The following is a 24,791-nucleotide window of genomic DNA, read 5'->3' on the forward strand; positions in this document are numbered from 1 at the left end:
AGTAACATCTGGAGGGCCACATGTTCCCCATCCCTGCTATTAGGGGAAGCTAGTAAGATGGCCTAAAGACACTAGAGGCAGTGGTGGCTAATGCCCAGTGGGACTGGTAGGGTGGCAGACAGGGAGACCACCAGTAGGTGGAGCCAAAGCCATTGCACTGGCAGAGACAACCAATTCTATTTTTGTCCCCATCCAGGGCAGCACTGAGACTAGGAAGGAGAAAGCTGACAGGCTGTGCCCTACCCACCCCCGCCCAGACTGGTTGTAAGTAAGAAGGTAGGCTGGTGGGGGCTGGCTGAGAGCAGACTGAGGTTGGTGGGGCAGTGCCCCATTTGCCCACATGAGCTAATCTCCCCTGCCAAGAGATGAGGCAGCTTTGACAAAGATGCTATTGACACAGACAGAATCTCTCCCATATTTATTTATTGTCAGAGGTTGGATCTGTACCACATTGGGTAGGTGATTGCAAAAAACGAGCTGAGAATGAGGCTGGGGAGCAGCACAGGGTGGTGGTAGTGATTACAGATTGGTGTGTAGAGGAAAATGGGCTTGGCCCAATTTGGCACAAACACTCATATAGTACAAATACATACACTCAAGGATTGTAGCCGCCTGGCTGGAGGCTACAGTGTGAGGGAGGTGGAGAGGGGGCTTTAACACATCTGGACAGGAAGAAGGGCTGCCACTTCTTTCTCTCACAACAGCTATACTACAGAAAGAAATTCAGTAAGTGAAGCCTTTCTCCTCACGAACGACCACGGGCGCTTCCAGACTGTTGTTATTTTTTGGGTGGGATTCAGTCACGTATCAGCAAAATCAGGCTGTGCAAATATGGTTGATTGGGATGTCTACTTTCCCAAAAGGTCAGTCTTTTTGTGACAAGGAAAGTGATGATAGAATTTTACTGCGATTTTGAGCTTTTTCATGGTCACAATAAATTTGTCAGACTTTAAGGTGCCACCAGATTCTTTGCTGGTTTCTTTTTGCTGCAGCAGATGAGCCATGGTTACCGCTCTAGAATTTATCATTGTGGTGGGCCCCACCGTGGCACCTCCAGCTAGAAAAGGCAACTTCTGTTGAATGCCCGCCTGCCAGGCAGATGTTAAAGCTACAAGTGTCAGCTCTATTAAGGTGTGTGACATATGTTACTTCCTGTGGGTTGTATTCAACTAAGTCCTACTTAGAGGAGACCCACTGAAATTAACAAATGTATGTTAGTCATGTTCATTAACTTCAGTGGGTCTACTCTGAGTAGATCTAGCACTGAATACATCCTAAGAGTTTCCCCCATGCTTATTTGTGAAGGGAGAAGGCAGCAGCTGACAACCAGCTTGTTTAAGGAGACACACACACACACACACACACCTCTCTCCGTTCCCCTCAGTGTTTTTGACAGGGCCCAAGAGGCCTCAGTAAAAGATAAAAGTTACATTTCCCTCTCCAGTGAGAGGAAGATGTGGGAATTTCATCCTCAGCCAGGGGTGTGACATGTGATTGGGGTGCCCTCAGTCCCAAGAAGCCACTGATAAGAGCCACAAATGAATACGGATGGTAGAAATCTTTCTCCAGGGAGGGAAGGCAGCAGAGGATGACTGGTACATTTATAATGACAGGGACAAGAAATGCTGTCCAGGACATTAAAAGGCAACTGCTACATGATCAAGATCTTAAGTGCAACTGTAAATGGAATTGTGGAAGGGACATGATTTTTGGGAATGAGCTGAGGAATAGGGTACAGAGAGACTAGGCCACAGAGTGCTGGAAACAGGATGGTCTTTTTTCTGCTTTTTTGAAGAGTGGGGGGGGGATTAGAAACTGAGGAACAGGATGTCATTAGTCCACTTTAACCAGCTAAAATCAGATTGGGGTTTGGGATATATAACAGACTGAAGGAGTAGCCCAACAGCTTGTTTCCCTAAGCGTTAGAAGCACTCCTACAGAAGGCAGAGTCCAGCAGGTTTATAAAGCAGTGTTGGTTTAGTGAAGAGATCTACTGGAGCTTTTGCTGTACTGGGGATGTTAACAAACCCTGGAACCTGGGATGGAGCTGGTCCCAGTTTCTGCGACAGCCGGGAATGAGCTGCCTGTCTGGCATGAGGGAGTTAATGCCCTTGTCTGAGGTTTGAATGCTAATACTGAAACAATTGACGAGATTATCTTGGGGGAGAGAAGGTTAGCCTTTGTCATTCAGAGGAAGGTTGGAAGTCTCTGTGTGCTGGGGTGGGCGTGTGCACTTGTCCCCTCTCACTGCTGCTAGTAGCACCTCCATCTTACAGCGTCAGATCAACCGAACCTGATTCAGAGCCAGTTGTGGCTGGTGGCTCCATGTCAGTGGGGCAGTGGAATCCGCTCTGGATTTTAGTTTGAACGTTCAAGGACCTGTCCAAAATGCTTCACCTTGGACATGTCCTAGAAAGTTTGGACTAAAACCTGGAGCAGATTCTAATGCCCCGCTGACATGGAGCCACCCAACGCCATCATTCAGAGCTTTTCCATCAATCCCATGCACCTCACTGAAGATGGCCTCCTAAGGTACATAAGGGCACACAACCAGAAGGTGAGCAGGCAGGCCTGGTGATAGCAGTCGGTCAGGCCAGGCATTGGCCAAGGGCCTGTCACCAGCCCAACCACATTGCTATGCACTGCTTTCCCCACCAGGCCCCTGGATGCGTTTAAGCTGCAGGCAGGGTGTGTGAGCTGCTTTTGAATGAGAGCCAAACTCAGCTCCCATCTGTGGTGGACACATGCTGTTTTAAGTTACGCAAAATGTAATGTCCAAGCCCATAGACCTATACTCTGCATAGGTAACAAGATGGCGGCTGACCACCATGGATGGGAGCTGGGCTTAGCTCTCATTCAAAAGTACCATCGCCCGTCCACTGCTGAGGCGTGTCCAGGACCCCGGTAGAGGGGTGGTGAGTGGTGCTGCCGCCAAAGCAGCAGAGGAAGCTTGTGGCGGCCACTGCCACCAAAAGCAGGATATGTGCATGTGTCTTTATTGATCTCTTGCCTTCTGATCCTGACTGTGCAAGGGACTGAGACTCAAGCCCAATACTGCCACTCTCCTCCCCAACTGAACTTGGTGTCTCATACTATTGCTACAGGGAGAGGGGTAGGAGAAATTAAATCACAGTCTCAAAAAGCGTAGCCTTCTCCAGAGGAGCTGCAGCGAGACTGTCTGGTGGTGGCAGCAGCTTTGTCTCCGCTTCAGGTGTCATGTATTCCAGGTGGTGGTGGCCCCAGACAGGGGTGGTCAGCAATTGCCAGCGCTGGGGGGGGAAATGAGGCAGTGGCATCAATGAGCAAGGGCTGCAGAAGTTTGTTCATTCTTTATTTAATTACAGCAAATTTACTGTCTCCCTTAAAACTAGCCCAGTTGGGTTCTTGGAAGTGGCTTAAGTCAATTAACCATCAGTACAATGAAGTTATTTTTTTTTAAGTCTAAACATTAAAATAATCAACCAAGGCCAAATGAACAGTTACACCAAAACCAAGCAACCAACGTCCATCTGGTGACGATCTGGCCTTATAGGCCCCTTCCAAATCGACTATTCTATGACATGTGAAGATGTTGCTTAATCTGTCCAGCATCTGTTTAGGCATTTTTTTTTTATTTCATTAAACTTATAGACCGCCCCATAGCCGAAGCTCTCTGGGCGGTTCACAAGAACAAGAACATGCAGGACAAGCCGGTTTTAACAATGGGTTTTGCGTCTCCGCCAAGTTCTACTACTTCTGTGGTGATTTTGTTCTGCGCTTTATGCTTTCATGTGACTTTTGTATATGTATTTCTGCTTCCACAGTGGCATTTCCCCCACGTCTTCTCTTAATTCTCCAGAACAGATCTGGGGAGGACAGATGGGTGTCCAAGGGGAGAGGAGAGGAGGGGGAGGAAAGTTCTTTTGGGCAAGCAGAAATCCTTGTGCTGGCAGAATACATTAGTTGGAAGCCACTCACTGTTTATCATTTTACTGTACGCTGCCCTCAGAGTTTTACCTAAGGATTGCCTAGAAATCTCTTAAATGCACAAATAAATAAATAAGCGCCCCTCTGGGGACCCAAAGACCTCCTAAATGGTTAGGTCTTTACAACTTTTCTAAAAAGTGTCAGAGAGTGAGCCAAGTGAGCATCTCTAGGGAGGGGGTTCCAAAAATGGGGAACCATGAAAGAAAAAGGCCTTCCCACTTCTCCTGTTATACTCAGAGACACCCCCCCCTTTTTTTTGCCAGTAGAATAAGCCCCAGATTCAATCTGGAGGAACTGTGAACAGCTTTATATATACTGTGGCAGTGTCGAGAGAAGTGGAAGCTGTACCAATGGGGAAAGCTTCCCTCAAGATTCTTGCTGTGATTCTATAGCTGAGAATGGTACTGAAATTGAGTCACAGGCAGGGCAAACCCTAGATTCCTGAGTAGCTTGAACAGGATCCAATAGTCATAACCTCACCCCTTGGCACCTGCCTGTCCAGTCTGTGCTTGCACCTTTTCCATATTCTGGGATATAAATTAAATAAATAATGTCGTCATTGTTATGTGACTTCAAGTCGATTACGACTTATGGCGACCCTATGAATCAGCAGCATCCGTTGTAAACCACCCTGTTCAGATCTTGTAAGTTCAGGTCTGTGGCTTCCTTTATGGAGTCAATCCATCTCTTGAAATAATATTAATAATCAATTATTAAAGCCTTACACCACTGGTTGGAAGTATATCACAGTTGCTTAGCAACTGCAGAAACCACTTCTAAACTTCATGTGGGTGACTGGAGATCATGTCCTAAGGATGCTAGGCAACTCCAACAAGCCTCTCTCTTCCCCAGATCTAGCACCATGGCTGGCCAGGCAGCCTGGAACTCAGTGCAATGGTCATGGCTGGGCCTAATAGCTGGCTGCACAGTGTGCACAGGAGGCCCAGCATCCCAGGTGCATGTCTCATCTGTAAAACAAGAGGGCTGGCCCTACTCATAGCCGGGCACCTTGCAAGAGTCAAGGCTGTGCTGTGTAGGTTCCACAGAGTTACTCCAAGGGCACTGACTAACCACATGTTGGGAGGGAAGGGGAACCATGCTGGAGTAAGCATCTACATCATACATTTAAAGCACACATATATCAATTTAGCAATCGTGGTTTCCCCCAAAGAATCTTGTCTGTTTGTCACAGAGCTACAGTTACCAGTACCCTCAACAAACTACACTTCCCATGATTCTTTGGGGAAAGCCATAACAGTTAAAGTGGTATAATGTTGTTTTAAATATATGGTATGGATGTTACAGCACCATTGTAGCCTCATAGCAGTGTGTGATCAGCACCATTTAGGTGGGTCCAAAGTGAACTGTACCATCTTCAGGAGCCCTGGATGGACATTTGGCAGGCTCAGCTTGCCAGTAGCAACTCCATCCAAATGGGTGGGACTGGTCCCTGGGTGTTAGGCAGAGATGATAGGCTGATACTCACCTGTTGCAAAGAGCCCTTGCTTCGCAGAAGCTTGTAAGCAACCGTGCAGGGGATGCACAGCATGGAGGCAAGGGCCAGAGCCCAGCCAATAGCCTCACCCCACCATGGGTAGATGTAGGTCTTGTTGTAAGTCAGTGGCTGGTAGTTCACCACATGGAACAGGAAGATGCCCTAGTTATGAAGGCAGGGAGGGGACGGGAGGGAGGAAATAGCAGAGATCATTTTTTAGCCTTGGGGGACATAGAGACAGACAAATTCAGTCCCAAATCTTTGGTTCCCTTGTGTTCACAAAACACCTTTTCAAATAGCAATACAACCTGGCTACAATTGAGAACAGGCTATCAGGAGAGCTGCGGGGAATGAAATAAGTCTGCAGTTATTTCCCCGCCCCTGGAATAACTATGGCCCCATCTGCACCATACATTTAAAGCAGAATCATACCACTTTAAACAGCCATAGCTTCTCCTAAAGAATCCTGGGAACTGTAGTTTGCTAAGGGTGCTGAGAGTTGTTAGGAGACCGCTATTACCCTCTCAGAGCTATCATTCCCAGAGTTCCTTGGGAAAACAGAATGATGGTTAAACCACTCTGGCAATAGTGGCTCTGTGAGGGGAAGAGGGGTCTCCTTCTGCACCCTTAGCCAACTACAGTTCCCAGGATTCTTTGGGGGAAGCCATGACTGTTTGAAATGGCATGATAGTGCTTTAAATGCATCTTATACAAACTCAGGGTGAAGACAGAAGTAATTTCTTGTCTTGTCTAGTTTGATTCTTCAACTACAGGCCATCCTTCCATTTGAATGTGGTTGGACAGAGATATTTTGAACAGGGCAGGGGAAAGGCAAAAATGACCAGTATCCCTTAGTATGTATTGTACTATTTAAATATATGCAAATCAGAAGTTTCTACTGCCTAGGAATGAAATAATCTTTAAAAAACAGTGCAGGGCTGCTCACATACAGTCAAGTCAGTTTAAAAATCTGGCTACCAGTTAAACCTCTGTATGCAAATCCAGTCTGAGTTACCCAAGTTTGGAAAGGGCCCTTCTCCCTTCACCCCACCTCTGTCAACTCACCACACACACCACTGGGGTAATGAGTGACCAGCACCATTTCATGTAGGGTAGAGGCCGGTAGCCAATCATGCGGGCAACGTCATCCATGAAGCGGTCGGCTCCTTCAGAGAACAGCAAATCACATTTGAACCTCAAGCCAGACAATCCTTCCCCCACCAACCTGAAAAGGGCACTTGAGGACACAGCCCTAATCACAGTACAGTACCCAGATCTCTGACAGTATCAGGGGACAAAGCAAGACTCAAGGAGAGGACTGAGCATGGAAGGAATGTTTCCACTTTCCCTTAAATCTCCTGTCCTCAGCGTCCCTTGCCACTTACCATAGACCCAGGCAATCACCACACACTCCCAGAAGGCCTGCCACAGAAGCGTGATTCCACTGGCTGAATAATTGTCAAAGAGCTGAAAGACGTACATCCCGCCCTAGGTCACATGGCACAGGAAAAGAACCAGTTACCAGATGCACACATGGTAAAAGTTATTTATTATCACAAGTAGAGAAATGCCAGCCATTATGATGAATGGGCTATGGAGATTTGTGGCGTGTACATGCATAAGCATGTGGCCCCATGCGGACAATGTATCACACAGTGCATCCACACACTCCTCCCACCGGATCCCTGTTTCTTTTCTTGTTGCAAACAGTGTGTCCTAAGTACAGCAGTTCCCTTTTTATCATAGGAGCGAACAGAAATTATTCGCTTATATTGTACTTGTTTATCTAGGAATTTCTTTACTGCCCTTCAGCACAGAGTCCCAGGGTGGTTGACAAAACATATAGCAACAATTAACACACAATGCAACATAAACAGAGTCACAAATCAAACAATAAAAACAGCAGTTTTGAAAAGAATAAAAACAACTCAAATGTTTTTAAAGTTTGGGTGAATAAAAAAAGGTCTGTATCTGACCCAGAAAGGATAACCAAGTTGACGCACCTTCTCTAGGAAAGGAGCTCCAAAGGCGCCCCAGTCACCGCCCACCTTACCTCAGATGGTGGTGGCGCCAAGAGGAGAGCCTCCATCGATGACCTCAGCGTACAGGAGGTGCACTTTCATTGGGGTGGAGGTTAGCTTCAAGCCTCCACAGTCCCATCCTGGGTTCCATTTCTAGGTCATACCAGATTGTGCCAGAATGTTGTGAATGTCTTTTATGCCTAGAGTGGCTTAATATGCATGTATACCAGTCGTGGCTGGTGCCCATTGGGGCTGGTGGGGCAGAAGGCAGGTGGACCAACAGTAGGTAAAGCCAGAGCCAATCACAGGCAGAGCCAACTAATTCTTGTTTTGTCCCCATCCTCCTCCCTGCTGGGTTTGACAAGGGGGACGAAGGAGGAGGATTCTGATAGCCAATGCCAGCTCCTGGACTGGGTGTAAAAAGAAGGCAGATAGGGGGTGGCTGCCTGAGAGCAAAATGACCTTGGTGGGGCTCTGCCCCATGTGCCCAAATGGATCAGCCTTCCCTGATGTATACATGACACACAATGATCACCCTCCTACTGGAGCCCTGGCTGCTTAAGACGGGCCTTGCCAAGGAATGGAAATAATCCTAACCACTACTGGCTGCAGTGCCTGCTTCTCCAGGCCGCTTTGATGTTGGAACCTGATGCACGGATGTTTCCTTTTGACAGGTTGAGGGGATACAAGGAAGGAGGCAACCTCAGCAGCCGCCCCCTAGAACTCCCTTCCCCTGGAGGGTCACCAGAGTCCTAGCTAGAGCATATCTGACATGCAGCATTAAGCCTTTTTTCTTTGGGCAGACATACAGTATGAAGGCTACGGTTTATTAACCAGGCGGCAGTGGGAAGAGACATTTTTAACTGACTACAATTTTATGTTATTGTTACTAACTAGGAACTTGAATTGCGTGCCCAGGAGGATGTAAGAAGCGAGTGCAGCACTGGTGTCACATGTTCCTGGTGGCAGACCCAACTCAGAAGGTGGAATTCCTTCCCACGAGAGGCAGCAATGGCCACCAACTTGGATGACTTTAAAAGAGGACTAGACAAATTCATGGAGGATGAGGCTATCAATGGCTACTAGCCAGGATGGCGATGGTCTGCCTCCACGGATGGTGTACCAATTGCTGGAATCTGCCGAAGGGGTGAGTACTCCTGTGATCAGCGCTGGCTTGCAAACTTCCCACAGGCAACTGGTTGGCCAGTGTGAGAACAGGATGCTGGACTAGATGGGCCACTGGCCTGATCCAGCTTAAGGGCTGCTCTTATGTTATGTTCTTATGCATTCTGCACTAGTTCATCCCTCCAAAGGCAATCCAATATAGTGTCCATTTTACAGAAAGGGATGTTGTTTCTCTCACACATTGTCTTCACCTGAGTCACCATGGAGAGGTCGATGATACAGCAGACTAGGCAGCAGATTGCAGCAGTGATCTCTCTCCGGGGTGAGCCTGCTGCTGGCTGCGGAAACAGGTCGAGGATGCCAGTGATGAAACCCTCCACTCCCACAAACTGACGGGAAGAAATAAGATATGAGGGGGGGGTGAACTTGGTATGAGATGCTGGGCTACACACTCCTTAATGCAGGGGTGTAGATCTTCAGGTCCGTGGTGGGCCAAATGTGGCCCTCCAGGCCTCTCTGTCTGGCCTTTGGAACTCTTCCCAGGCCACCATGTGCCAGTGAACTCTGATAATGCTTCTTGATTGATTCTTGATAGAGAGGGGTGTGCCTAGAAACTAGCCTACTGTACAAAGGTAACATTAACATTTCCCTCTGGCCCTGCCCACTACTGGCACGTGGCCCTTGGGAAGTTGCCCAGAAGGGAATGTGGCCCTCAGGTTGAAGAAGGATCCTTGCCCTTGGCTTAATGCAACTGAAAAAAGAATGACATGGGAATGCCCAAGCCTGATGCTGGAAAGCTCTGGCCCTTGGCACACCTTCTGCCTAAGCAAAGCGACTACATTGCCAAGTTATATAGGGGCTGGTGGTGCTAATACAGAGCCCTCAGTCACTTTTATTTGATTTGGGTAGCTTTCAGCTGCCAAGAGCTTAGAGCCAAACTAGATGGTATGTCAAATATATGCATTCCAATCAAAACCTGCAGCACTCCCCCCCCCCTTTGCAAAACACACATTAGATGCATTCTTGCTGGGTTGGCCAGATACATAGTGATGTAGAAGAGGGAACTTTTTTGTACACCGCCCAGAGAGCCACTCGCTATGGGCGGTTTATAAATGAAACAAATAAATAAATAAATAATAAATAAACTTCAACAGGGGTTGCTTGTCATGCAAGAAGCACCTGATGAAATCCTCTCTTCTACCTAACTATTAAAGGTGCAGGAGTTTCTGATCCTCTTTTGTATCTGACCAACGTAATTCGCCTGTTTAATGTATCATCTAGTTTGGTTCTAGTTGGATCCAGGTCGCGTGAGTAGGGGTGTCTTTTGGGGGGAGAAGAACAGCTGGCCAGAAGTAGAGTGCACTATGATCTCTTTTTAGAGAGAAGAACAGGACACTCTGCTCATGCTCAGCAGTACCCTTACAACCCTAGCAAATGCAGGATGTCCATTTGCATTCAGGCCGACTTTAGCGAGTGCTCATTCAGTGTGGCACAGCATTGCCCTCCCATTTCCATCACGCCATTGTAACCTCCTCCCCATTGTCCTTGATTTGGATGGCACACACTCTCACTTACGGTTGCCAACTTCTTAAAAACCTCCTCTTACCGTGCTTTTAACAGCATCTTCCAATCTGCAGCTTTGTTAGCAAATCACAACACTTATACTCAAGAAATGAAAAAAAATCACCCACTGATTTATGCAAATGAAGATGCTGATAAAAGCAGAGAAGCAATTGTTTCCATGTTTCCTAAACACTATTTCTAACCCACCCGGCCCCATACACCCTTTCCTACCCCACATGAGTGGCTACCTGGCTGTCCAGCCCCAGGACAAGAAGCATGAAGAAAAATAGTGTAGCCCAGAGTGGGGAGAGTGGCATCAGAGTCACAGCTTTGGGGTAGGCAATGAAGGCCAGGCCTGGACCTGTAAGAGACAATGTGACTTAAGAGGGATGATGGCTGCAGAGAATTCTCCCAAGGGTCTAAGCCGCTGCCTTAGCTGAGCATATTTATTATTATTTATTTACTACATTTATACCCCACCTTTCTTTTCATGATAGAACCCAAGGCGGCTTACCTATGGTTCCCAGGCAGTCTCCCATCCAGGCACCGACCAGGCCTGAACCTGCTTAGCTTCAGCAGGGAGCTGGCCTCATGTACCTTCAGACCATAGCCTGGGACATATGAGGACAGGACATTGGTCCTCACAGTCATGTCCTTTCTACTCTGATTGGCTGCCGTTTCTCAAGGTCTGGGCAAAGTTCTTTCCTAGCTATGATCTTTTCAAATGGAGATGTCATTGAGCTTAGGCCCTTTGGCACAGGAAGCTTTTTGTAAAGCACTTAGAAGTCTTCATATACTTTAAGTGGTATATAAATGTTGATAAATAAATAAATAAATGCTGCCTTGTGCTGAGTTAGACCATCGGTCCATCTAGCTCAGCACTGTCTCCAGGATTTCAGGCGGGAGCTTTTCCTAGCCCTACCTGGAGCTATTTTCACCCATGCGAGACACTCCAAAGAGCCTGCCTTGTATAGGGAAAGGGAGATTTCACTGATAAAGCAGGAATCAGAGGAAATCCCCACAGCTGGCACTCACCTGACTCTGCCACCTGGGAGATGTCCACACCTTGCTCCGATGCCATAAAACCCAGTACGGAAAACACCACAAAGCCAGCAAAGAAGCTGGTTGAACTGTTGATCACAGCCAAGATGTAGGCATCCCTGTAGGGAGGATAAGGCAAGTCAATAGCCACAAGCCCTCCTGTAGGACCAGCTGATGTCCAGTGTCCTCTCAGCCCACCTCCCTTACCCCTAGCCAGGAGCAAAGGGCTATCATGCTTGGGTAAAGGGAGAGGTGCCCAGGACTCCAGCCTGCCTGGAAATCATTTCCCTTTTGAGCTGGAAGACCTTCCCTCTAATGACCTCAGATGTGCGGCTGTCATGAACGAAACACACTTTGCACATCTTCAAATGTAGTCTGTCACATGTTCTGGGACTGAATCTCAGCACTAAGAACAGGTTCTGGGCCTCAAACCAGGACTGGCCAGCTTTGGATGGTAAGATTTGAGGGGTTGCTATTAAGGATTTTGTTGTTGCTGCTGCAACATAGGTAAGATCAGTAGTACAGTGGTAAATTCAGAAGTGCAGGGTCCCTTCATGTTAATCACAGCCCTCCCCGCTTTTTTGCTGTGGGGTTGACAATGAGATCCTTGTTAATGCCTAGGAACCAATAAGCATGAAAGAGGAGAGTGTTAGCACTGAGAAGAGTCTTCTCAGTGTTTGACTCACCTCCTTTCACTCTGATTGGCTCCTGTCATCAGGAAAGGATAAGGAAGCATGGTAGAAGATTCTTCACAGTGGCTAATACATTCCCCTTTCAAGCTGATTGGATTGTAGGGCACTGAAGACATAGGGACCCTGCTCCCAAAAAAGTAAAGAGTCTAAGACCCCCTAAGACCCTGCACGACTACACCCCTGGGTAAGATGATGTGCTCAGGGTGGCAGCACGCAGCTGGAACACACAGTACAGGCACTTTCAAGCCTCCTGCTGGAAGGAAACTCTGTCCTGAAGTTCAACAATCCTGTCCTTTCGACATTGCGTTAAAGAACATTTTGGGGCAGTGTTGTATCAAAGGTATGATGGGGTATGAGTGGGAGCTTTTATCTCTCCCCCACCCCCCACAGTTAACTCTCCCCAACTCCACGCACTTTCTCAAATGCTGCTGTGCAAACATTTAAATAATTGATTTGCTTATTTTATTCAGATTACAGAATTTGGACCTCTGGGTAAGTGTGGAAGGTGGGAACTGAGATGATGTAGGGCATGATGTAGAGATGATTTTGGTCCCAAGGGTCACAGGTGGTGATAGGCAGTGGGTATAAGGTTTGTTTCCTGCCATTTCCTACTACCTGGCAGTTGACTGTAGAGCATGCCAGGGTTTGTTGTTGCTGTTTTTTGCAGCTTTCGGCTATGTTAGCAGCAAATTAGATGGAGTTAGCCATCTGTGGAGGCAACTGGCAGGCCACACATGTAAAGGGCATACATCTGATGTATGGAAAAGAGAAAAGTTATCTGGTATCAATATACAGATCTGTGTATATTCTGCACTTAAAAAAAAATCACAAACCCGGACTTGTATACTAACATAACCCAAAATCTGCACCAAGAAAAGTTGAATTCTGTTACCCATATAAATGATAAAATTAAGCATAGCATACATTCATGTTTTGCATAATTCATTCACCTTCCACCACTCACTCACTCACTCACTCACTCACTCACTCACTCACTCACTCACTCACTCACACAGAGCTTTTGAGATTTCACCAGGCATTTGCCACACATTTTTAGTCATCTAGCGGTAAGGGCTAGAAACTTGCTTTTTAAAAGAAGGGAGAAAGAGAATGGAGATTATCAGACAGCTGAATTCTCTGTGTTGCACAAAATTCCTTACCTGTGTGGAATACTATTTATTTATTTATCAAATTTCAATCCCGCTCTTCTTCCCAGAAGGAGTCCGGGTGGCAAAACACACACAAGAGCTAGAAATAAATGTCTTGAAAGATGACATGCAGGCTGTGGGATGGGGGGGTGTTGGGGGGAATAGGAGATCAGGACCTGATGGGCAAGGTGGGGGCTGGTTATAGAAGCCAGAATTTCAAAATGTCCTTGTAGCATTTTGAGTTTTTTTCTTAACCATCACAAAACCAGAAATAAACACTGTTTCCAAGAATATAATTAAAAAGCAGTCTCTCTCTCTCAGGATGCAGACAAAGCCAGCAGATTCCACACTTTGGGACTGAAAGCCATGCAGATCTCAAGATTACCCGTATAGAGGGTAGGGCCTCACCTGTAGCAGTTGTTGTGGAAGCGGTTGTAGCTGCCAAGTGCGGTCAGGGCTCCCAGCCCGATAGCATATGAGAAGAAGATCTGGGTACCAGCATCAATCCATACCTGGGATGAGGGGAACAGCCGTGGTATAAACCCCACCAAGTGGGGGGGCAGAACTCTGTGTGCATGGCGTGGCCAGGCCACCAGAGGGCAGTGGTGGTTAGATGAAAAGGCCTCATAATCCCCCATTCATTTCCCCAGTTGAAACCTTCCATACCCCTCTCTCTGTTAGCGCCACCCCAACTCTTACCTGAGCAACAGCAAGCTTGGTCCAGTCAGGTTTCAAGTAGTAGATGATCCCATCAAGTGCACCAGGTAACGTCACCCCATGTAACAGCAGCAAGATAAGAACCACGTAGGGGAAGAGGGCAGTGAAGTAGACCACCTGCCAAGCAAGGCTAGGGTTAGAACACTGCCAGCACCATATCGGTGGCCTGTCACACATGGGTGCTGATTGGTTGCATTCAGCTTGGTAGGTCACAAGATGTGGATGCCTGGACGCAGTGGAAACTGGTGGCTCCAGTGTCACTGGGGCAGCGAAATGAGCTCCGGATTTTAGTCAGAACTTCCAAAGAAATGTCCAAGGAGTTTTTTGCAAAGTTTGGACTAAAGCCTGGAGTGGATTCACTGCCCCACTGACATCGGAGTCACCAGTCTCCAATGCCTGGACTGTAAGAAGGAGGATGGGGCTCATGTTAAAGCAGGAACCTCTAACCTTTTTGGCCCAGAGGCACACTTGGAAGTCTAAGCAACTCTCCTGGGTAATGCAAAATATCCATTTAACACAAGAACTAGAAATACTCACACCCCTCTCCCCCACACCCCTCCCCCCAAATAAGCAAAACACATGTGCCCCAAAACAAAGAAAACAAAAATTCCTTAGCTTCTGCTCCTGAGAACAGACAGGTCTCCCCAAAACAACAAAAAACGCCAAAGCTCAAAATTTAAAAAAATTAAACATTGTGAAGGGTAGGAAGGTTTGGTGGATTCCAAGGCAGGTGCCTGAGAATGTTGTGGTGCTCACAGGTGCCAAGTTGGGGACCCCAGTGTTAAAACATAGACAAACAGAGATTAAAGGACATTAAAAAAGACTGGAGATAGGGGCTGAATGAAACAATCCCAGCCAATGGCCATTAGAAGCCCCATCGAGACCCTCTCTCTTTTCTACAATCCAATGCACACAATCAAATGCCAGCAATTATAATTTATTTTCTTATTACATTTATGTCCCACCCTTCCTCCCAAAGGAGCCCATTGTATAATGAACCAGTGCCCATGATTCCCCCCTGCCTCTTTCACTGGTTGTGAGCATGCTTCCAATGGAGTAAACGAAAGAAATATGCCAGCTGCATTTGCTTGTACATAACGGTGGTGATATTTTCTTACCATGGCTGTGTCACACTTTCCCATTGACCACAGTAATTGTATAATGACTGCTACTAACTGGTGTCATGTGTGGTTGTGGGGGGGCTCCCCGTAAACACTGGTGGTACATCCACTGTCGGAAAATTCTTATATGCATGTAGCCTACATCAGAAGCCCATAGGGCCAGTGTGTTCTCAGATTTTATATCAAACCCCATGAGATTGGAAGCTTTTCTAGTTGCTGAACTACAAACAGCAAATGTCAGCATTCAGATGCTGATGGGTCCCTCATCAGGGACCATATCCTGCAATCTGTTATGACTGCCGACATACACTCAGTGGAGCATTTAGGTGATTTGAGGCTTGAGTCTTACAGTGGGGGAAAGGGTGTTCTTTAGATCAGGGGCAGGGAATCTTTTTCAGCTTGAGGTCCACATTGCCTCATGGGGAACCTTCAGGGGGCTACATGCCAGGGGTGGGTGGGGCCAGAGTGAAAAGTGGGTGGGGCAACGGATGTGGACAGCACTGGGCTACATTCTAGCCATGCAAAAGTCCAAGGTTTCTACACACAACCCTCCATCCATCCAGCAAGCAAGAGGCGGTATCACTTTTCAAGAACATACTCCAGCCAGGAAAAAGCTCTCAAGGAGAGCACAGATCAGGGCTGGTGAGGGTCCTGAGGGCCAGACAGAGAGGTCTGGAGGCCACATTCAGCTCCCCATCCCTGCTGTAGATGATATGACTTTCTTCATGGTAGGCCTGCTGCATTTGGGACCCCTCCTGCTGAATGGAGTCTTGGGTGTCTGTCCCAAAGTCCTGCCCTGATGATGGCACAACAGAATATTATACTTCCTCTTAAGCTTTTCCTGCAGAACAGACACACATCCCTGAAGGAACATCCATTACCTTTCCAGTCGACTTGACCCCCTTCCAGATGCAGAAATAGACAATGACCCAAGTTGTGAGCAGGCAGAGGATCAGCTGCCAGCGGAGCTCTCCTGGTTCACCCAGATCCCCTGAAATCCGCAGCACCTTGTTCCTAAGATGTAGGTAAGGCAGCAGAGAGGGAAATTAGCAGGCGCTGCAAGTTGAGAAGCGGGAGAAGAAAAATCCCTTCAGGAGAATTCATGCCCTTTTTCTCTACCCTTATCCAGGACTGGCCCTCCTGTTAGGCACTGCTTCGCAATTTTTAAAGTATTAAGTGGTTTATAAATACTTTAAATAAACTAAATGGAGCACTCCACCTCTGGTGACAGATTTTGGGGTACCATTAAAGGGTACCAACATGTCCCTGTCTAAACCATTCCTCTCCCACACTTTTCCGCCTCCCAACATTCCTTCTCACCCCCAGCCTGGGGCTTTCAGGAACTCTTCCCTCCCCCCACCCCCAGGCATTCATCTGGGAACTAGCACCACTCACTCCCAGAACTCAATGATGGGAGAGCGCTTGTCAGCCAGGTTGCTGCAGTTTCTGCCAGTGCTGCTGCTGTTGGTGGTGATGTTGTTGCCACAGCCGCCCAGACCAAAGAGCTCGGTGCACTGGGGGGTGTTCCAGGCATGGCCGCAGGTGGCCCACGGCAGAGTTTCTGTCAGCGAGTGCACCAGGTAGAAGAGGCCCCAGACGAGGATCATGATGTAGTAAGAATTACAGAAGAAGACAATGACCATGGAGGCCAAGCCCAGGCCTAGAGAGAAAGAGATGGCGAGAGACTGGTTCAGAGGAAAGCTGAGGTAGGTTTTCGGGGGGGGGGGGAGCACATTGTGTACGTCACGCTAAGAGCTGGCCTGTTCATGCGGTGGGAATGAAGTGGCAGAGCCTTGTTATGGTAGAGCAGTTTCTACCAGCTTAAATTCCAGGTGATAGTTCATATTCTGAATGTTTTAAAAAAACAAACCCTCCCTGCAAATAGAAAATGAGCACAGCAGGAAGCCAACCATCTTCAACTTTTCTCCCAGGTAGGCTTCCTTTCCCGTGTTTTTTTTAACATGGGGGGGGAGGAAGCACCAACCTGACAGCCTATGGTACATAGGAAGCTGTCTGATACCAAGTCAGACCACTGCTCCATCTAGCCCAATATTTTCTACACTGACTGGCAGCAGCTTTCCAGGATTTCCAGACAGGGCACATTTCCAGCCCTACTTGGAGATGTTAGGGATTGAACCGGGGACCTTCTGCATGCAAAGCAGATGCTCTGCCACGGCCCTTCCCCTCAGTCCATTCTAGCCCGTCAACATACAACAAACTCATTGTGCTGCAGGTCTAGACCAGGCCTGAGCCCTGTCCCATGCCACTTCTTTCTTTCATGAACATCTCCAGTTTGAGCTAGCCAAGGCTATACATACTTGACTGGGGAAGAGGGAGGGGAATCTGCACCGATAACCTGAATTCTATAGCCTATGCATTATATACAAATTAAGCATCTGTTTGCCAGTTTTGCAAGAATATATTGAAGCCCCACCTCCACTGAAACTCATGGGAGGGGCCCCACTGCAGATATCTTGGCCAAGGGCTCTCAAAAGCCTAAACCAGGTGTGGGGGAACCTTTGGGTCTCCAGATGTTGCTGAACTACAACTCCTATAAACCCTGGCCATTGGCCATGTTTGTTGATGGGAACTGTAGTTCAGCAGCATCTAGAGGGCCAAAGATTCCTCACACCTGACATGGAATATGTCCTTACTTGCAGTAGCTCCTGTGACTCCTAAGACTAGCTTATGTGGTCCACATTCCAAGCAGGGCACACTGCCCTGAGTTCCTGAGGAGTCCTACTGTAGCCTTTACCTTTGAAGAGGGGGGCGATGTTCCAGGCAGAGATCCCACCTTGCTTCATAAACTGTCCCAGGGCCACCTCCAGGAAGAAGACGGGGATCCCCCCAACAAAGACGATTAGCAGATAAGGGATCAGGAAGACACCTGCACAGAAAATGGGAGTCAGCCCTGTCGCTGTAGGAAGCGCTGTGGATGGGTATGAGAGATGGGGCCTCTTCAGTGGTAGCTCGAATGTCACCTCTGAACCATACACCATACATTTAAAGCACATGGCTTCCACCCAAGAATCTTGGGAACTATAGTTTGTTAAGGGTGCTGGGAATTATAGCTCTGTGAGGGGTAAGCTAGAGCTCCCAGGATTCATTGGGGAAAGCCATGTGTTTAAAATGCATGGTGTGACCTAAAATGCTGGAAGCCCTCCTAGGAGAGATCTGTCAGCCTCACTCCCTTTTTGTGTTTAAGCAAGATTTCAATGTCTTAGGCTGCAATCCTAACCTAACCTCACTTACCTGGGAGTAAGTCCCATGAGGGCTTACTTCTTAGAAGACACGGTTAGGATTGCAGCCTTAATCGTCTGCTATGTTTTGAATTAACCTTTTACTCGGTGCTACTATAAATTTAATGGTATATAAACTGTGTCTCTTTTTCTTGTTTTAAATTGGTTCAATGTTAAGATATTTTTAGAGAGTTTATTTTTGGTAAGCTGATTTGAGCATATATTGTACAGAACAGTGGAGAGAGACAGAGAGACCCATTAAATGAGCCAAGCAAATAAAAGAAGCTAGCATGGCTCAGCAGTTTCATACGGATGCAAGGAGGAACGTGGACGCTGAACGAGTCGGATCGTGAGCATTTCCCCCACTTTCTCTCTTCTTGTTTTTTAGAACAGCCTTTGCCAATTTGGTGCCCTCCAGATGTTTTGCACTACAACTCCCATCAGCCCCAGCCAGCATGTGCACCAGGCTGATGAAAGCTGTTGTAGAAATAACGGTCTGCATATAATGAACCCACGTTAAAATTCCGCCTCATTCTATTTAACCCACCTCTTTCACACCACTCTGTATTTCATAAGAAGGATTGACTGGGCTACCAGCATGAGGGGAGGGCAAATACTCCTTGGCTGCTGTGCAAGGCCTGGGCATCTTCTGTTCAGGATGGGGTGAGATCGTTGACCCCTAGTTCCTGTTCCCTTATGCAGTGGGTTCTTGCACATGTAGGAGCTGCCTGATACCGACTCAGACCACTGGTCCATCTAGCTCAGCGGTTCCCAACCTTTTTTCTCCAGGGACCCCTTCAAAATTGCTGAGGATCTTGGCAGACCACTTAAATGATTTTTTTCTGTCTGTTGAATTGCCACGGTAATGCTCTGTGCTGTATGGTTTTTAATTGTATTTTTGTTGCTTCTTTTCTTTATTTTATTTTTATTGTATATATTTTGCATTCCATAAAACTGAAAGAGTAATACAATATAAGGGGGCAGGACTTGGATGCCTGCAAAATGGCAGCGTAGGGTGGGAGCTCCTCAGCCCCTTTTGAAAATTTTGCCCTAGAAAAAGACTCAGTTTCATCCTTATTTGCCCCAGTTGGGGAATGCTGTCAGGAGTGCAAAGGAGTGAAGATTTGGGTCTTCAGCTTTATTTTAAAGTGACAGGAAGGAAAGTGGCTTTGAGGCCCACTCTGGACAGAATGGCCCCATGGGAGGCAAATATGGATCTGCTTCTACCAAGACTTCTACGGGTGCACAAATGGAGGGAGCGATGGAGACCTCAAGCCCAACTGCTGAGATTATCGGTCAACTCTGCTCTTTCAAACAGGAATTGATGGCCAGTTGGATGGAAATATTAGAAGATAAGCTGGGAGAAATTAAAACCAGACTAGGCGCAGTTGAAACCAAAACATTGCCAGTGGAAGAGAGACTGATGGTGCAAGAGGACACCGTTGAGAAATTTAAGAAAGCACATCTAGAAGCAAAACTTAAGCTGCAAGAGCTGGAGAACAGGAATAGATGGTCCAACCTTCATTTTTGCGATTTGGAAGAAGAGGTGGGACAGGGAAATAGTAAGATGTTTCTTATAAAATGGCTGGCACCCCTACTCCCAGACTTTTAACTGTCTGAGGAAGACCTGGAGAGCACTGGATCCAAGGAAGAAGGATGGACTGAGGGATATAATAGTATGCTTTACCAAATACTCTGAGAAAGAAGAGCTGCTCCCTCACCTAAGGGATGTGGGTGTATTGAAATTCAAAGCTGCTGTGATCCTAGCACTACAGGATCTAGCAGCATAAACCTTGCAAAGCAGGAGGAAAGTAAAACCATATACATCAGCACTGCAAATAATTGGTCTGAACTACGACTGGGGCTTCCCCATTAAGTTGATTGTTCCTTATAAGGGAACAACATATACAGAAACAACAGCTGTGAAGGTCACTAAGCTTTTAAAAATTCTGTGCCTTGAACAGCCGGAGGGGACACGGGTAGGGGAAGGAGATGAACACAATGACAAAGTGGAGTTAGTTGGTGACAGAGACAACTGGGAAGTGGTGAGGAGGAAGAAACCATATAAAGAACAGCAGGACAAAAGGCAGGGAGAAGCTCCTCCTCCCCCAACAATTCTATGCCACAAGCAACCTGAGAGACTTGCTCAACAGGAGATGCTGAGGCAAGAGTCAATGACACAGAGGATGAAATCATGAAGCAGTCATCACACAAATGGCGAGATCTTGGTTACTAATTGGGAAGCTCCACTGGCAGGTTGAGGGGGAACGCGAGAGGGAAGACAGGGCATTAGTTTTGTGATTAATCATACAGATTGGGGCTGAGAGGGTCTCCTGTTCTATGCAGATGATCTATGAGGTAATAGATCAGATTGCCCACTTTTTGCTCTATTTTTCTTTTTTCTCCTATTTAGCACCTGTATTTTCTTTCTGTGGCAAATCAGTTTCATGTTATTAAATAATGCCCTGAAAATGGAAATGTACTGCCTTCAAGTCGATTCCGACTTATGGTGACCCTATGAAGAGGGTTTTCATGGTAAGCGGTCTTCAGAGGTGGTTTATCATTGCTTTCCTCTGAGGATGAGAGGCAGTGACTGGCCCAAGGTCACAGAAGAGCATTTTAGTTTTATTTTCGAAAAATTAAACAGGTGGATTAGCACAGTTGTGCAACCACAAGTGCAGCCACACCTCAAGTTTAGGGGTAAGGCACAGTGTTTGGTGATAGATAAGAGGTAGTTCTTGTTTGTAGATAGGGGAATCGGGAGGAGGGATCAGGAGTAAAGGGGGGAATTAGGAGTGGGGGTGAAGGAGAGTAGAGAGGAGCCCAGGGTTTTAGACGGACAAGATAAAAGGGGGGAAGGTATGGACTAACCAAACATGAATGGCTCACTGAGAGTGACCTCACCGCATATTAAAGGGTTGGGGACTTCAATTAAGCGTAACAGGATACAGAAACTGGTAAGGGACTTACAGCCAAGAGTACTAATGTTGCAGGAGACCCACAAGGTTAAATCAACGAATAGGTATATAAATAAGAAACAATGGAAATACATATTTTTGGCCAAAGGGTCTAGCAAGGCAAGAGGGGTGGCATTGCTTATTCATGAATCTCTGGACTATGTACCTGACAGGAGCCTTATGGATGCTAAGTGGAGGTTTATTTTTGTGGAAGAGGGCTTGGATTCTAGGTTTACCATTATTTTTGTCTCATTTTATGCACCAAACAAAATGCAGCTTGATTTCTTCCAAAACTTACTGGGAAAATTAGACAAATTCACGAAGGCTTCCGTGATTCTGGGTGGGGACACTAACTTGAACATGCAAGGGATTGATCCTAATGACATGTTAGATGGTGAATGGGATAAAAGGAGAAGTAGAGCAATGGGGGGGGGCAACAAAGGAGGCCTGTGATCAGGTTCTTGAAGCAGTTCCACCAAAAAGGGCTTAGTGAACTGTGGGCAACAATTTATCCTGCACATCATAGTCATTCTTTCTACTCCAGGCCCCTTTTCCAGGTTAGATTCCATTATTGTCTCTGATGGACAAGAGTTCAGAGGGCAGATACAGGGATAATCAAAGTAATGGCCCATGCCCCTATAAATGTAGATCTTTCTGGTGTTGCACCCTGGTCATCCACCCCCACACAGAGACTGCTTTCCTCCCCTAGTGTCAGGCTAATATCCAGGAAGATTTGGACAATTACTTTAAAGAGAATGGAGCAGAGGAAATCGGGGAGGAGAGCAGGTGGGAAGCTATGAAGATGGTAATATGAGGAATATTTATTTATTATTTGATTTATATCCCACCCTCCCAGACAGACTTTAAAATACATTACAACAAAACATCTTTATATACATTTTTTAAAGTTTTCAAAACATATATTTTTTAAAAAGGTTATATATATGTATAAAAGAAGGTTTAAAAACATTTTTAAAAGCAATTCTAACACAGACGCCTGGGATAAGGTCTCAACTTAAAAGGCTTGTTGAAACAGGAAGGTCTTCAGTAGGTGCCAACAAGATAACAGAGATGACGCCTGTCTAATATTTAAGGGGAGGGAATTCCACAGGGTAGGTGCCGCCACACTAAAGGTCCGTTTCCTATGTTGTGCAGAACGGACCTCCTGGTAAGATGGTATCTGCAGGAGGCCCTCACCTGCAGAGCGCAGTGATCGACTGGGTTTATAAGGGATAAGATGGTCTTTCAGGTATCCTGAATACAATATATGCATACAAGAATGGAGTTATGTGAAGAAAAGTAAAATTCAGCAGAAAGGCCAGTTAGAAATGGAATGGCAAACTTTAATTGAACTCTATAAACTCACAACAAATTAGATGACAGATGGAGTGTAAGAGAACAGATGAATCTGGCAGATATAGATAACACAATGGTTAATATGTTGTGTTGTAAGCAAAAATATTATGAATATGATGGAAAAGGATCCAGGTTATTAGCAAGAGGGTTAAGCAAAGGAAGAGCAGAGATTTGATCATGGAATTAAAAGAGGGGCTCATAACCTAATTGGAGAGAAGTTAGTGAGGTTTTATGAAAATCTGTATAGGGATAAGGATCAGGATTTGCATCAAATGAGGGAATACCAAGCGGTAGTTCCCATGCCTATATTATCTGCATCAGACAGGGAATGCTTGGGCACCCCCATTTCCGAAGAGGAAATCAAAACAACTATTAAGGCGTTGAAGGCAAACAAAGCACCAGGGCTGGATGGGTTTGCTGGAAACTTTAAAAAACTATATAAAGACATCCTAGTACCCCACTTTACAAGGTTGTTTAACATAATTTTGGCAGGTGCTCATTTCCCTCCCATGTGGACTGCCTCCTATATAACCCTACTGCTGAAATCAGGTAAAATCCTGACTTCCCCCAATTCTTATAGGTTTGAACACGGATTACAAGATCTTTGCAACCATGATGGCAAACTGTCTAAAACTGGTTATCTCCAATTAGTACACCTGGACCAGTACAGGTTCATTCCAGGCAGATACACAGCAGATCCAGTAAAGCAGCTGTTTAGTATAATGAAATTAACTGGCTCCCCATTTGCTCTATTGGCCTTAGATATCTACAAAGCTTATGATAGCATGAATTGGATTTTTTTAATTATATTTGTTGGATGTTTTTCAATTGGGCCCCAAATTTGTTCAAGTTATGCCCTTGACAGCCACATTAACATTTAACGGAACAGAATCTAGGCAGATCCAGATTGGAGTGGGCACCAGACAGGGGTGCCTGCTCTCCCCATTGCTTTTTACCTTAGCCATGGAATTTCTGGCCAGCAGTCTTCAAATTAACAAGGAGATTAAAGGAGAGAGAAGAACACTTAGTGAGTTTATATGCGGATGGCATTCTGCTCATGGTAACAAACCCATTGGAAGTACTGCAGCACATCCAAAAGGAAGTGCAGGTTTTGGAGAGGCAATGGGATTAACATTAAATTATTTAAAAAGGAGACCGTTTATGTTTTAACATTCCACCCAATGACCAAATAGGATTGGGAGTCCCTGTGGTACACTCCTCTTTTAGATATTATGGGGTAAAGGTGTCCAAAAATCCAAAGAAGTCAATCGCTGTGAACTACACTCCTCTATGGAAGTGAATACAAAAAGATCTCTCTGCATGGAGCAAACTGAAGCTTTTACTCTCCAGCAGGAGTAACTGTAGTAAAAATGATGGTACTCCCAAAATGTACTTACCTATTCTATCCAGCCTATATAAGTTTTTATTGGAAAAAGATATGGACAGCAACCAAACTCTTAAAAGGCAGTGGGACACAGAATTGGGCTGGCAGATTGAAAATGAGATTTGGACAAGTATGCGGATGAAATTCTCCTTTAAGTCAATGGCCTTGTCCTTCAGGGAAATGGCACTGAAAATTACCCAGAAATGGTACATGACCTCATTTTGTTTGGTGTACTTCACTGAAGTTGGCTCCCCTGTTTGCTGGCGTGGGGTTTGTTCATGCACACATGGTGGGTAAGTATGGGTCCCTAATACACGAGGAAATAAAAAAAAAATCTGGACAACAGATATGTTGTCTAACTGCGGACTTGGCTTTATTGAACCTCTTTACAAATGAAAACCAGAACTTAAATTACAAAAAAATAATCGGTTTCTTGTTGGTGGTTGCCGGATCAGTAACAGTGTGTTTTTGGAAGACTTTAGATGGTCTCACACTGGACAAATGGTACTGGAAGGTGTGAGAAACAGCTTTGTTGGAAAAATTGATTATCAAATTAAGACTATCTAGAGGAAAGAAGAAGAAAAGAGGCATTTGGGGAGGACTGGTGGTCATTTATACTCTATTCTGCAATGGATGAAAGAACTAGTCATGCAGCAACCACTTTTAAATCTTTATGGCTATCCTAATATAACCCTGGAATTTCTAGATAAGCTGCTTGTGGAAAATATGGGATTTGTGGTAGGGTAGGAAGGGTGGATCTCTATTTAGGGGGTGGGTGAGAGGGGGTTGGGGATTCAGTTTGGCTGTATGGGAGACTGTTTGTTATATTACAGAAAACCTTAAATAAAAAATACCATATAATACAAGAAATAAAAGAAGCAACAAAAATACAGTTAAAAAGTCAAGGTGACTATTTAATGTGGACATGTCGGGGACAACCTGAACAAAGCCCCCAGATCACTGGTG

The 24,791-nt window shown here is 46.1% G+C and overlaps 1 protein-coding gene across 1 annotated transcript in view; it reads right to left on the bottom strand.

Moving 5' to 3' along the window:
• Positions 1 to 2,396: 2,396 nt before the first annotated feature.
• LOC133380802 (sodium- and chloride-dependent creatine transporter 1-like) overlaps positions 2,397 to 24,791 on the bottom strand; it is a 33,802-nt gene continuing 11,407 nt past the window's right edge. The window contains exons 3-14 of the mRNA XM_061618839.1: positions 17,645 to 17,776; positions 16,285 to 16,549; positions 15,771 to 15,903; positions 13,751 to 13,885; positions 13,460 to 13,563; positions 11,206 to 11,330; positions 10,419 to 10,531; positions 8,859 to 8,996; positions 6,847 to 6,949; positions 6,527 to 6,627; positions 5,453 to 5,623; positions 2,397 to 3,269 (exon numbers count right to left, since the gene is read on the bottom strand). Coding sequence (XP_061474823.1) covers positions 3,123 to 3,269; positions 5,453 to 5,623; positions 6,527 to 6,627; positions 6,847 to 6,949; positions 8,859 to 8,996; positions 10,419 to 10,531; positions 11,206 to 11,330; positions 13,460 to 13,563; positions 13,751 to 13,885; positions 15,771 to 15,903; positions 16,285 to 16,549; positions 17,645 to 17,776 — 1,667 coding nt within the window. The 3' untranslated portion in view covers positions 2,397 to 3,122. The remainder of the gene's footprint in view (positions 3,270 to 5,452; positions 5,624 to 6,526; positions 6,628 to 6,846; positions 6,950 to 8,858; positions 8,997 to 10,418; positions 10,532 to 11,205; positions 11,331 to 13,459; positions 13,564 to 13,750; positions 13,886 to 15,770; positions 15,904 to 16,284; positions 16,550 to 17,644; positions 17,777 to 24,791) is intronic.

Source organism: Rhineura floridana, chromosome 3 (genome assembly GCF_030035675.1).
Source record: "Rhineura floridana isolate rRhiFlo1 chromosome 3, rRhiFlo1.hap2, whole genome shotgun sequence".
In the NCBI taxonomy this organism is placed as follows: domain Eukaryota; kingdom Metazoa; phylum Chordata; class Lepidosauria; order Squamata; family Rhineuridae; genus Rhineura; species Rhineura floridana.